General features: G+C 51.7%; 1 protein-coding gene across 2 annotated transcripts in view; it reads left to right on the top strand.

Moving 5' to 3' along the window:
• The window catches only part of Ncs1 (neuronal calcium sensor 1), a 55,068-nt gene extending 43,908 nt beyond the window's left edge, over positions 1 to 11,160 (top strand). Inside the window, exons 7-8 of one of the 2 annotated variants that reach the window (XM_040745008.1) lie at positions 1,623 to 1,739; positions 7,660 to 11,160. In XM_040745008.1, coding sequence (XP_040600942.1) covers positions 1,623 to 1,721 — 99 coding nt within the window. In that variant the 3' untranslated portion in view covers positions 1,722 to 1,739; positions 7,660 to 11,160. Of the gene's footprint in view, positions 1 to 1,622; positions 1,740 to 2,336; positions 2,562 to 7,659 lie in introns of those variants that run through there. The other variant, XM_040745009.1, reaches the window with a different exon arrangement.
• The last annotated feature ends 1,487 nt before the right edge of the window (positions 11,161 to 12,647 follow it).

Below are 12,647 nucleotides of genomic sequence, written 5' to 3'. Positions count from 1 at the left end.
CAAGGGACAGGTGCACTTCTCCTCTATAGGGTGACCCTGAAGATTGGAGGGCACTGAGCAGCACAGGTATAGGCTCTCAGCCATCACAAGATCAGCCTTGCCAGGGTGGGTGATGCCTGGTGTTGCCCTCCCTGCTGCTGGAATTGCAGTGAGTGGTACCTGAGGCATAAATTCTAACCAGGCTTCTTCTCAGGACTCCTGGGACTTGATGTGCCTGCTCCAGGGGTGACTTAAATGCCCTTTCAAAAGAGGCCCCAGGAAGGCACACGGAGCACTAACCCTTAGGATTGACCCCCTTTTATGCTACTGGTGTGAATGTGTGCATGTGTACACTCATGCGCATGTATAGTGCCCCTCCCAGAAGCTGGCCCACCAGGATGTCTTACTGGGACTTGGGAATCACTGCTTTAGCTAGGCTGATCAGTCAGTAAGTCACAGGGCTGGGCCCATCTCCACCTCCCCTGAGGTTACAACTCTGTGCCACCATGCCTGGTATTTTTTAAAAATATTTTATTTATTGTGTATACAGTCTTCTGCCTGCATGCCAGCAGAGGGCACAGGATTACATTCAAGGTGGTTGTGAGCCACCATGTGGTTGCCAGGAATTGAACTCAGGACTTCTGGAAGAACAGTCAGTGCTCTTAACCTCTGAGCCATCTCTCCAGCCCCATGCCTGGTATTTTGACATGGGTGCTGGGAATCAAACTCAGGACCTCATGCTTGTATGGCAAATCTCTACCTCTAGTGCTGGAATTTAGCTGGGTGGTGGCACACACCTTTAATCCCAGCACTTGGGAGGCATAAGCAGGTGATTTTCTGTGAGTTTGAGGCCAGCCTAGTCTACAGAGTGGTTTCCAACAGCCAATGCTACACAGAAAAATCTTGTCTGGAAAAATGCCACACAGAGAAATCTTGTCTGGAAAAAGCAAAAAACAAAAAAATCACTCTGGATAAGATAGTAAAACAAAACCAATCAACCAAACAAACAAAAAACCCTGGGAATTGAGATAGGATCTCCACAAGCACTCTGCCACTGAGCCAGCCTCCAATGCCTTCTGTATGTTTCAGGTTCTGTAAGTCGCCCAGCCCAGCCTTGAACTGGGCCCAGCTCATTTTGGACAATTAATGGTAATAAAAATACACAGTGGGGCCGGGCGGTGGTGGCGCACGCCTTTAATCCCAGCCCTCGGGAGGCAGAGGCAGGCGGATCTCTGTGAGTTCGAGGCCAGCCTGGTCTCCGTAGTGAGTTCCAGGACAGCCTCCAAAGCCACGGGGAAACCCTGTCTTGCAAAACTAAAAAAAACGAAAAAAAATACACAGTGGGACAGGAGCCAGTACAGTCGCTTTGGCTGATGAAAGCCCAGAGCTGCAGGTGTCTTTAAGTTGATGCCTTTGGTATCCGATCCCCGGACCTATCACTGTGCTTTTTTCTGGTTCCCAGACGGTGCCCCAGAGGCTGTGAGAGGTGGGTCAGGAGTGCCAGGGCTGTCTGCTGCTGCCTTTTTTCCTCCTCCGAGGATGCTATTAGACTCAGAAAGCTCTACCGAGACCAGCCACGGGTGGGTTTGAGACCCCTGTCCCTGAGGGCAGACCACCATCTTCAACCGCCTCTCTTCTTGCAGAATGCCGACGGGAAGCTGACACTTCAGGAGTTCCAGGAAGGTTCCAAGGCCGACCCCTCCATTGTGCAGGCACTGTCCCTCTACGATGGGCTGGTATAGTCCAGGCCCAGAGCTGGGGTGAGTTGGATGGGCCCTGAGGCAGGGGCGAGGTTAAAAACCCACCCACAGGGGCAGTTAATTCTTTGTGTTTCCAGGGTGCTTGGGGATCTGTCCATATGGAACCAGGGGGCAGGGTCTTCAGGTCAGCCATGGCCCTGTGGTGTTTTATTTATTGTTTTTATCAGTCCAAATCTAGCCTCTGGTTAGCTTGAAAAAAGTTTTCCTGGGTTAAAGACACCATAGTCAGTCAGGAATCAGAGGCTAGGAAGGCAGGATGCTTCGTCCCTCTCTCCAGTTTATTATTATTATTATTATTATATTTTATTTTTTTTGTTTTTTTGAGACAAGGTTTCTCTGTGGCTTTGGAGGCTGTCCTAGAACTCACTCTGTAGACCAGGCTGGTCTTGAACTCACAGTGATCCGCCTGCCTCTGCCTCCCGAGTGCTGGGATTAAAGGTGTGCGCCACCAACACCCGGCTCCAGCTTACTTTGAAGCTTCCATTAATATTACTTAAAAGATTTATTTGTGTGTGCGTGCGTGCGGTGTGTGTGTGTATGTGTGTGCGCGTGCACACACATGCGTGCACACGCGAGTGCACGTGCATGTTCCTGCAGAACATCTACTGGAGCTGGAGCTAGAGGCCTCTGTGAGCCACCAGATGACTGGGAACTGAACTTGGGTCCTCTGAAGAGCAGCCGGTGTCCTGAGCCACTGAGCTAGCCATCCGTTAGCCCGTCTGTCAATACTACTTTGCACAGAAATGCTCTTGCATTGACAAGGCATTAGAATTGGTGTTTGCAAAGAAAATGTCACTAAAAATAAATGTGAATAAATTGAAAGTTGACTTCCAAAACATTCCCATCTGACCTAGACATAGCCGCAGTGGCCGGAATCATCCATTTTTCTTAAGTTGTATTTATTTATTTTATTGTGTGTTTGTTCTTGCCGTCACACACACACACACACACACACACACACACACACACACACGTGTGGAAGTCTGGACCACCTGCTGTGTGCTCCTGCCCCTTCCCTGCTCTGAGCCTAGCGGGATGTGTCCCTGCTGGGACGCTGACACTTCTGCTGACTTTGGTGACCAGATTTTAACATTAAAGCAAGCCAGGTGCTTGTTTCTTTCTCTTTAACACTTTCCAGAATGAGTTGGTTTGTGCATTCTGCGAGTTTCTGTGCAGAAGCCACAGGCTGGCATTGGGTTCTCCCTCTTCCGAGATCCACATTCCCAGTGAACCTGGAGGAGCTCATCCATTGGCTAAACTGCCTAGCCAGCAAGCCCCTGGCATCTGCTTGTCTCCAGTTCCCCAGTGGCAAACTTAAGAACGCCCTACCAAGCTCAGCTCTTTTACCTGGGTGCTGGCGATTAAACCCAGATCCTGAGGCTTGCTCAACAGCTACTTTAGCAAAAAGGCCATCTCTCAAGCCCCAGATAATTGTTTCCCTGGCATCCTTTAAAGGTAACCAATGACTTTTGAATATCCATCATTATGAACTTCTGGATCTAAATGTACCTATGAGTTTTAGATGTACAGCTTTTTAGCAGCAGATGCAATGCTATGTCCATCATTTTCCAGGAGTTACATTTCCATCAGAACTTCCTGGTGAGTGTGTAGTCACACAACTCAGCATTTAGGAGGCTGAGGGACAAGGATTAGCCTTGAGTTCCAGTTTCAGGCCAGCCTGAGCAGCAGTATAAGATCATGTTCCAAAGCAACAACAAATGTCGTGTCAATAAAAGATGGACAGGGTTTGAGCTGTGGCAAGAATAACAGTGCAAACCAGAAAGGTTTGCTGACCACAGAGGCAGACAGGAAGGGCGGCCAAGACCCCACAGTGGCCCTGCCCATCCACTTCCTCCCTTTATTCCTGTGTCCTGGCTGTCGTAGACATTTCCACTGTCTTAGTCAAGGTGACTGTACCTGTGATGAAATAGCATAACCAGCTTGGGAAGAAAAGGGTTTATTGACTTACAAATCCATATCACTGAAGGAACTCAAACAGGGCAGGAACCTGGAGGCAGGAGCTGATGCAGAGGCCATGGAGGGGTGCTGCTTACTGGCTTGCTCCCCATGGCTTGCTCAGCCTGCTTTTGTATAGAACCCAGGACCACCTGCCCAGGGGTGGCACCACTCACTATAGTACCATCAATCACTAATCACAAAAATCAATCTCTAATTACAAGAATGTCCAACAGGCTTGCCTACAGCCTGACCTTACGGAAACGTTTCCTCAACTGAGGCTCCCTTTTCCTCGCTGACGACGCTAGCCTGTGCCAAGGTGACATAAAACTAGCCAGGACACTCCCTGTGGGGTCTTTCTTCCAGGGACATCATTGAATGCCTCCTTTCTGCTGGTTTTCATCCTGAGAGAGAAAACTGAATTGGCCTAGATAAGGGTTTCTGGTCCTCATAGATCAGGAGTCAGCTGGGCTGGACGGTTCCCCCAACTGTCTAATCAGGAGGCCTCCAGGACCCCATATCCCACGGTAACATGGTTGGGAGGCTGACCGGTTCCAGGGAAGGTTCTGTGGGGTAGAAGACAGGACCCCATGTGCTTTCAATAAGAGGGTCCACGAGGGGAACTGAGTACCAAAGCAACCATTTTAAAGTGGACCGACCGTTCAGCCAGGCCTGGTGGCATAGGCCTGTCATCCCTTGTCAGACTCCTGTCACCCCCATCATCCCAGCTGGTCAAAGGCCGAAGCAGGGGTCTCTTGAGTTTAGAAGGCCTGCCTAGAGCTGGGCGGTGGCGTCACACACCTTTGATCCCAGCACTCAGGAGGCAGAGACAGATGGGTCTCTGTGAGTTGGAGGCCAGCCTGGTATACAAAGTGAGTTCTAGGACAGCCAGGGCTACACAGAGAAACCTTGTCTTGAAAAAAAGAAAAGGCCTGCATTAAGGTCTTAACATTAAAAAAAAAAAAAAAGAAAGAAAGAGGGGCTGGAGAGATGGCTCAGCGGTTAAGAGCACTTGCTGCTCTTCCAGAGGACCCAGGTTCAAATCCTAGCACCCACATGGCGGCTCACAGCCATCTATAATGAGATTTGATGCTCTTGTCTGGCCTGCAGGCACGCATGCAGACACAACACTGTATACGTAATAAATAAATAAATCTCTAAAAAAAAAAGGAGTTGCTGATGTAGTAGCATATGGGAGTCCTTCCCTGGCACACGAGAGACTGATTTAATTCCCAGAGGAGTGCACGCACGCACGCATGCACACAGTTTGGTGGTATCTAGTATATTCATAGTGTTATGCAACGGTCGCCTCCTCCCGGTTCTAACAAACTGTGTTCTCTGAAGTCAGCTCCACACCCGGCTTCTCCCCAGCCCTGCCGGCCAGGCTGTCTCTTTGGACCTACCCATTGTGAGCCTGGCTTTCCCCCTCAGCACGCCTCCCTGGGCTGTCCCTATCACAGCACGTGCCGCAGCTTCATTCTGAAATGGTGGCTTTGTTGAGATGTGGTCATACTGTACGCCCAAGGCGTACAACTCCAGGTCACAACTGCAGCCCTGTATATGCATCTTTGTCATGCTGACACAAAATACACAGCTCTCTGCTGCTTGAAGAGGTAAGAAATAGTCTGTTCTGGAACCAAAAAAAAAAGTGGGTGAACATGACCCAGGAGCACGGAGTTAGGCTACCCCAGGTTCCTGTATGGAACCAGTTCCGTCGAGTTGTGTCGGCAGGCCTGACGGAGCCGTAAATCAAGGCCATTTTAAAACACCGTTGGGTGCATCACCCATGGGGGTTACGGCCAGGCGCTGCTGTTTTCCACCATCTCCGTCCCTACCGTCCAGGCACAGGGGCTCCAGTGCCTCCACGCCCTTTGTTGACACTGGTGTTTCCCTTGGAATGTATGATGGCCGTTCTCACAGGCTGAAGAGGCTGCGGCTCTGACAGGTCCTCAATGACTTCATCCTACCTACAGGCGGATGCTAACGGTTGTAAGCAGTTACCCTGTTTACCCAACCGGCCCCCTGATGTTGGACTCTCAGGCCAGTCCTCGTAACTGAAGACAGTACTGTGGACAGCATCTTGTTTATTCTTAGGGATAAATATGAAGAGTCCTGTTGCTGAGTCAAAGGTCTGGTGCACTTTTCAGGGTTTCCAGCCCAGAATGCCAACTTCCCCTCTGGCGCCCTCTAGGTTCCACAGACTTCTTTTTCTGCTTGTGACGCTTCTTTTGAGTGAGAAAATTTGACACAACTTTTTTTTTTTTTTTTTTGAGACAGGGTCTCACTGTAGCTTTGGAGCCTGTTGTGAAACTCACTTTGTAGACCAGGCTGGCCTCGAACTCACAGAGATCCACCTGCCTCTGCGTCCTGAGTGCTAGGATTAAGGTGTGAGCCACCACCACCCCACGTTGACCCAAATCTTGGTGTATAATAAATAAACATAAAATCAGAGACTTACTGCTAATAAATCATTAAGAAATTTATTTTAGAGGCCGGGCGTTGGTGGCACACGCCTTTAATCCCAGCACTCGGGAGGCAGAGGCAGGCGGATCTCTGTGAGTTCGAGACCAGCCTGGTCTACAGAGTGAGTTCCAGGACAGCCTCCAAAACAATACAGAGAAACCCTGTCTCGAAAAACAAACAAAAAGAAACAAAACAAAAAAGAAATTTATTTTAAAAGCAGTTTTCGTTGCATATATAATTTTATCATGAAAGACAAAAAGCAAATTGAATATGAATGCAATAGATGTTATTTATTTTTATATAAAGATTTTAATTGTGGCTAAAGGTTTGACGCCACGGGATGTGAGTCATCTTCTGCTATCTTCAGAGCTGTCCTAGAACACAGCCTCACATAAGTACATAGTATGAAGCGGCAGAAGTGTGTCCAGAGACTTTCCAGAATTCTGTGCTAACCCGTGGCCAAAATTCATTTAATACATGTTCTTTTTAATAAAATTCAGGTCAGCAAGCCAGGTCAGGTTGTGGCCGTGGTGGCGCACATCTTTAATCCCAGCACTTGGGGGAATCTCTGTGAGTTCAAGGCCAGCCTGGTCTACAGAGTGCATTCCAGGACAGCCAGACCTGCTACAGAGAGAAGCCCTGTCTCGAAAAAAAAAAAAAAAAAAAAAGAGAAAAAGAAAAGAAAACAAAGCAAAGCAAAACAAATCACAAAAGCATGGAGTCATTTACACAGGTGGCTCATTAGTGACTAAAGAGATTCCCTCTCAGCTAGAGGTGAGGCCCTATGTGCTCCTCCCTCTTCCATGCTGAAATTCAAACACGTTTTCAAATCAGATGTCCTAGGGGCTGGAGCAGAGAGATGGCATAGCAGTTAAGAGCACTTGCTGCTCTTCTAGAGAACCCCAATTTAGTTCCTAGCATCCACGGCAGGCTGACTGCAACTCCAGGTCCTGGGGATCCAGTGCCCCCTACTGGCTCCTCTGGGTACTGTGTGGTCTCACAAAAAATTAAATCTAAAAAATTAAAATCAAATGTTCTAACAGGATACAATTTAAAAAGGTATACCAATTTGATGTGTGTGGAGAAACGACTGTGGAAAACATTGAAACTCCTTTTTAGTAATTAACTCATGATGCTTCTGTAAGAACAAAAATTTTGTAGATGCAGTAAACAAAAACAAAAAGACGCTACAATTAATAGCACACAGTCTTAAACTGAAGCTGTTTCAGGCAGCCTTGGCGCCGTGTGGTGTGAGGACAAGGGTGCAGGTTGTGTGCTCTGGATCAAGATACCACGTGGACGGGCGGGCGCCCCCCGAAACATCTCAGACTAGGGACGCTTGATTTAGAATGAATTTTGGTTGTGGCACACTCAGTGGAGTACTAAAGAGGGCCTGAGTCTCTTCCCGCCACCCACATCTAGCTATTCAAACTCACAAAGTTTAGAAGCCAGGCCCCCAGGGACGATCCCTTTAACATACCTCCCTCCCTCTGTCCTGCAGATGCGTGGGAACAGCTCGCCTCTTCCTGTGCCACGAGGCCGCCGCAGTCTGACACCGCCCCCGTGCCCACCCAGCCTTCCTCATCTACACGCAGCCGGCCGCCCGTGAGCCTCCCGGCCGGTTCTCTCCCCCCCCCTCCCCGCACCCACCTGCCGCCTGAAGCCACTGGTTCCAATGGTCAACAACCTCCGCTTGTCCAAATCAGCGACGAACCCAAATGGAAACGGCTCCAGCCCTCCGCCAGACCAAGGACTTGGCTGTCTCCCTGGGGCAGCCTGTGTCATCCCTGCTGCTCTCCTGCGAGTGCGCGCTTTCTCATTTCAAGTGGACACCGTAAAAGAAAACAAACTACCTTCTGTTCTAGAAGATACTGACCCGCGGGAGGAGGCCTCTGGGTCTCAGAGAACTCCGTCTCTGCCTGGCCCTCTGCAAGCGGTGGCCAGGGGCTTGCAGCCCGGCCGTTAGCAGTGAGGCCGCTGGCAGACAAGGATGGTTAGTGATGCTGGCCCGTGTGATAACAGTATTGTGCGTTCCGTGGGGGAGAGTGAGGTTTTTTTTTTTTATACTCATATAATCGATACCTTTTATTTATTGGTTGTTAACTATTGCTGCTACCCTGTGTGTCTGAAACTCCAGGGATGCTGGGCCTCCGTTTACATGTGCATACCCTCACCCACCTGCCCGCCTCACTTGGGAGGATGGTGGCCTGCAGCGGCCAAGAAGCCAAAAATCTCTTCCTCTTCTTTTTCAGATACTGTGCTCCATTTTTTGGAGAGGGGGAGGTGGGCGTTCCTAAGTGGCGAGTGTACTGTTCCCCAGCTTCTGCCCTGCAGTTCCCAGCCCTCTCCTTGGAGTCCATAACACTTTCTTCAAGGACAAATGGGATTTTTTTTTTTTTTGCAACTCTTGCTCTGAGGTTCACAGCAGAGAGAAAACGGAGAACCTGGTTCCGGGAGTGGGAGCTGGGGGAGGGCACACTGTGTGCAGAGTGTGAAGTGTGGTCTGCATCAGCTAGGGGTGCGTGTGACCCGTGAACTCCTGGGCTTTCCTTCCCCGTCTGCCTGTTGGCGGCAGACTGCATGGCTTCTCCCTGCTTGGAGTCTGGGAAGGAGGGTGACAGGAGAGGACCAGGCTATGCTGCGGAGGGAGGTTCTGCTCCTCCAGGACTGAGTCCAGAGCCAGGGGCAGCTCCGTTTCTGCCACCAGGAACACCAGGCAGCCGTAGACCAGAAGCAAGGAGCCCACGGTTGGGCTCCTCTGGGATTTTGTAGTCTGCCCTCTCAGTCAGCGGGGCTAGGGGACCTGGTGGCTGGTCTCGCTGGCGTCTGACTCCCAGCCTGGAGCTTGGGTTCCTGCGCCTGTGACACTGTTTTGTGGTTGTGTTTGCGAGGCCCTGAGTGTCTGACGGCACCCCATTTAGCCCCTCTGTAGCGCCCGCTAGTCTCCTGAGCTCCTCTGGGGCTCGTCCTCACCTTGGGCAGCTTCCTCAGGTGAGACAAGGCCTCCCAGCTACAGAGAGGCAGGCCTGGACCACAGTTCTTGCTTCTAGTGTATGTAGCCTCTCTGGTCACCATCGAGAGGGGGGGGAAATGGCCCCTGGATTTTGTTCTGCTCCCTCCGGCCCTCCCGTAATGTCCACTATACTCCTGGGAGGCCAAACTCTTCCTTGCTAATGACCTGTGGGTGAGCAGCTGTGACTGGAGGATGGTGTCCCCCATCTGGAGGTGGCTTTGTCCTGCCTCTGCATTCCGCCGTCAGCTGCAGGCCGTTTTCCTGGAGGCTTCTCTGGGTCAGCTTCCCGCCAGGGCCTCTAGGACAGGAAGTAGATGTGGTGACTCAGGTTAAGAGGGCGAGAGTGGACTCTCTGTGGTCTCTGGAACCTCGGTTGCCCTCTCTCACAGCGGCACGTTGGGTGATGTCAACTCAGTGGGTTCCTAGCTGTGGACTGTCAAGGTTTAAGCACGGGTTTCACCGAGTCTGTGGGCCCAGGTTTCTTCTCGGCCATCTTGGCTTTTTGGTTTGCAGCCTCAAGTGTGGCGTTTTTTGGTCATTGCAGTTTATGTCCTTGGGCCCAAGCGTTGGAGACAGCTCTGGGCTGCCTTCTTCCTGGCAGGATGCTGGACTCTGTTTCCATCCAAGGGTGCGGGCTGACTGCCTTCCGCCCCTCTTTCACCAGCCGTTAGCTGTGGCACACAGCACGCCCAGAATCCGAGGCTGGGCCTCTTCTGAGCGGCCGGAGGGCCTCTTCCCAAGTTCATTTCCACCGAGCCCCACCCCATCTGATGCTGCTTTCTTTAGGGGTGTGGCCCAGCCTGTGAGGCCCTCTGCAGACCCTCCCTCCTGGGGCCAGGATGCTGTGCCCCCCTCTTCTTCCAGGCATTTGCTCCCCACTTTGTGTGGATGGTGACTTATAGCTCGTCACGACTCTGTGATATCTAGCCAGGTTTAAAATAACGAGGCATATGTGTGTGGCATTGGCATCTCTTCCTTTAAATGCCCTGCAGTTTGGCAGTTGATTTCCTGTGAAGACGCATTTGGGCCTTCGGGGACATTGTCTCTTCTAGGGGATGGTGGAGTGTAGGGTGCCTGGGGTTCCCTGGCATCTCTCCAGAGAAAGCCCCCTACTCTGGCCAAGCAGAAAGCCAAGGCGATTTCCTCCCAGCGTTATTTCCTAATTTACGTGATTCAAGGACTACAGGGCTCCCCCTGGTGGTGATGAGCTGTAGTGTCGCCTGGGGGCTGCAGTGGTCCAGAAGTTGAAGGCCAAGGAGGCTGTGGTCCAAGAGGCCCTGGTCCCCTAGCCGGACATATCTGGCAGCGTGTCTCCCACCTGCCCCTCTAGGTCATCTGGGACTGGCGAGGTAGTTGGCAAAAGGGCACAGTGGGAAGCTTCCCCCCAACTTTAATTTTTTAAAAAAATATCTGCAGAATAAACCCAATGGTTAATTTTTGAATGAATAAAAAGGCTTTTGTTGAATAAACAGTTGGTCCCATCTCCTGTCTTGGCACTAGGTTCAGGTTTTGTCTGCTTCCTAGGGTGGGGGTAACACCCAGCATTCTTTGTCACTCTATCCCTGGACAAACTCAGTCTCCAAATCCCTCTGGGACTTTGGGGGAGTCACCTTACTCATTGGATCTGTTTCTCTCTGCCTCAGAAGGAGGTCAGCCACCTTGCAGGGGTACCATGAGGGCTATGAGTAAAGCAGCTAGAGGCCCTGCAGGGGTGACAGGCTCCTGAAGGGCTTTGGGTAACTTAAAAACCGAATCCAGGGAAGGTGATGTTCTGGCTGTGGTGTTCCCGTCCTTCCCTGCTTGCGTTTCCAGCATCCTCGAGTCTTTTTTGGGGTGCCGTCCTGTCTGTCGTGTGGGGAGAAAGGGAGACCCTGGCCTGGTGGTGCAGGCCAGGGGTGACGGGCTTTGTCGCATGTCCAGGCCTCCGCCCTGCTCCTGCTGTATGTTGTCTGTGTCTGGCCAATTAAACATGCTTCCTGGACCTCCCCACCTCCCTGTGTGGGCCTGGTGCTTTGTCTGTTTCCGTGTTTCCGTCTGCTTTAGATCTCTGCCCTCCCAGGAGAGCCTGGCTCTTGCTTTGGGTGTAGTCTGCCCAGGGTCCCCAAGGGAAAACCCATGCAAGACAGGAGTCGGATGGATTGGTGGTGCTGCGGTGGCCCGGGAGCAGCAGGTGAGCTGGCCACAGCGTCCACTCTGCACCAGCCCCTGTGTGTCCCGTTTGCTGGGGCTGCCTGGGGGCCACCGGTGTGTGTAAATGCCCAGCTAAGGCCTGTGGGTCTCGAGGTCACATGCCAGAACCTCTGCGGGCTAAGTAGGGCATCTCCTCCCCAACAGGGCTGGTATTGTCCACCCACCTCCCCTCTGTATGCAACCTCACCTCAGAGTTCACAACCAGCTGGGTCCTTGGCAGGTGCGAGTGAATGCTTTCTGGGCCAGAGGAAACTGCACCCTTCCCTATGGCCCAACAGGACACCCTATGGGGTATCACCTGGCCAGAGCTTTCTCAAAGCGTGGTCCCCAGCCGCGTCAGCGTAGCCTGGCAGCTTACTAGGAGTGTGGCCTTCTCGGGACTTGGTCCACACCCGCCTTCCCCAGAGCCTCTTGGCAGCTGTAGTGCTAATGGGTGAAGTCTGTGGGGAAGACCTAATAGTAGCATGGAGGAGACTGTGCGCTAGAAAGCTGGTTACCAAGTGGCTCTCGGCCCTCAGGAACTGTCCCTAGGTGGAGGCTGGAGGCCATTTACATACACATACAGTGTTGCTTCCATGAAAGCATCAAAAATAAATGGGGCTGGGGAGATGCCTCAGTTGGCGAGCCCCAGGACCTGGGTTAGATTCCCCGGTACTGGGTAATAAGCTGGGCAGCGCTGTGCAGGCCTGTAACCCCAGTGTTGGGGGACAGAGACAGGTGGATTTGGGGAACTTGCTGGCCAGCTAGCCTAGCTAAAACAGCCAGCCTCTGGTTCAGCAAAAGATCTTGCATCGGGGCAATAAAGCAAAGAGTAACTACGCCATCCGATGTCTTCCTCTGGCCTCTGCATGTGTGGTCATGGGTATGTACACCTCACATTCATAGGTACACACCATACACCACACACACACACATACACAATAACTATGGATGACAGTTTCTCTGCAAATCTGAGGGTCTGTCTCAGAGGGCTATTGCAAGGGAAGCTGGGCACTGTGTCTGGCATGGGTATGTCTGCTGTGGGGGCTGCTGGCTGGCAGAAGAAGCTTGAACCTTGTCCAGGAAACCTTGGGGGACCACAACTCAGGTTCTCTGGACTGAGGGCACTGGATGGGTCACTCTTCTCTGGGCAGGCCTTGACATTAGTGGACACACCCTGGTTCATCCTGTCCTGGATGACTTACTGTGAGTCACCTCAGATTTCTCCCTCTTTCCAGGGGAGTGAGCACTCTCTGGTAGCCCAGCTGGAGTCTTCCACAATGCCCTTCCCACCCCAAACTCACATC

This window comes from Mesocricetus auratus, unplaced genomic scaffold, assembly GCF_017639785.1.
Source record: "Mesocricetus auratus isolate SY011 unplaced genomic scaffold, BCM_Maur_2.0 Super-Scaffold_100004, whole genome shotgun sequence".
NCBI classification, from domain to species: domain Eukaryota; kingdom Metazoa; phylum Chordata; class Mammalia; order Rodentia; family Cricetidae; genus Mesocricetus; species Mesocricetus auratus.
Note: the sequence above shows the minus strand (reverse complement) of the source record. Positions and strands in the feature narration are given on the sequence as shown.